This window comes from Aplysia californica, unplaced genomic scaffold (genome assembly GCF_000002075.1).
Source record: "Aplysia californica isolate F4 #8 unplaced genomic scaffold, AplCal3.0 scaffold00528, whole genome shotgun sequence".
NCBI lineage: Eukaryota > Metazoa > Mollusca > Gastropoda > Aplysiida > Aplysiidae > Aplysia > Aplysia californica.
In genome coordinates this window covers 242,803-243,871 of record NW_004797798.1, presented here as the reverse complement: position 1 = coordinate 243,871, position 1,069 = coordinate 242,803, and the positions used below count along the sequence as shown (strand labels likewise).

The 1,069-nt window shown below is 41.7% G+C and overlaps 1 protein-coding gene across 1 annotated transcript in view; it reads left to right on the top strand.

Moving 5' to 3' along the window:
• Positions 1–1,069, top strand: part of LOC101849400 (angiotensin-converting enzyme-like) — a 19,122-nt gene that overhangs the window by 16,220 nt on the left and 1,833 nt on the right. Inside the window, exon 7 of the mRNA XM_035971882.1 lies at positions 867–1,011. Within this exon, the coding sequence (XP_035827775.1) occupies positions 867–1,011 (145 nt within the window). The remainder of the gene's footprint in view (positions 1–866; positions 1,012–1,069) is intronic.

Here is a 1,069-nt window from a genome sequence, read left to right as displayed (position 1 = left end):
AGAAAGCGGAGATTTGGGGTGAAAGCCAACACTCATCTTCCTGGAATGCTTGTAAATTGTGAAGAATTTCAGATTACTGGTTTTACCACCAGCGCACTGTAAGTGAATGGGGGTATGTTGTTCTCCAGTTTGAACATAAAAATGGAGAAAATTGAGCACAGTGCAGTAATGAAGTATTTTGTTCTTGCAAGGCAAGCTACTGCAGGATATTTTTACGGAGATGCACGGCGTATATGGAACTGATTGTCCATCCTATGCTGTGATAAAATTTTGGTGTAAAAAAAGTGACGATGAGGTCAAAGAAGCGGTAGAGGGCTGGTTTTCTGACATAGAGAGGGTCCTCTATTCTCAAGGTCTTTTCAAGGTCATACACTACATAAAGAAAGACTAAGCTTATTACCAAATTTCAGTTTTCTACCTTTATTCCTTCATGGTAAGGTAAAAAGCTTTTGGTATGCCCCTCGTATGCCTGTGAGTAGAGGGCGCCACTTGCAGTTACTCCTTTTCTGTCCCGAGGTAGTTACTACTTTTCTTTCTTTCGGTTGTCTCTGGTCTGTTTTGATTTTTCTCTGCGCTAAGAGATTGTCAGGTTGTTTTTCTTATTTTCTTTCACCCCTTCCCCCCCTCCCCCCCTCCCTTTCGCTAAAAAAAAGAGCAAGACAAAAGTACATTTCGACTCCAGGTTTTAAAATATGACACTAAAAGTAAAAGTGTTTTTCTGGGTAACGTCAAGGAGACCAAAAAGTGGAGCCATTGAGAATGGAGGGCCTTTTTTTGCGTGAAAAGGGAAGATAATTCTGAATGGAGGATTTAAGTTTACTTAGATTTTTAAAAATCTACTTTGACAAGGTTTTTTTTTCCTACAGAGACGGATTTGAACTTTCTATTGAACATGGCACTGCAGAAAGTTGCTTTCTTGCCATTTGGGTATTTGATTGACCAGTGGCGGTGGAGCGTGTTCAGGGGGGATACGACCCCGGAGAGCTACAACGAGGACTGGTGGAGTCTCAGGTATCTGTCTGTCTGTCTGTCTGTCTGTCTGTCTGTCTGTCTGTCTGTCTGTCTGTCT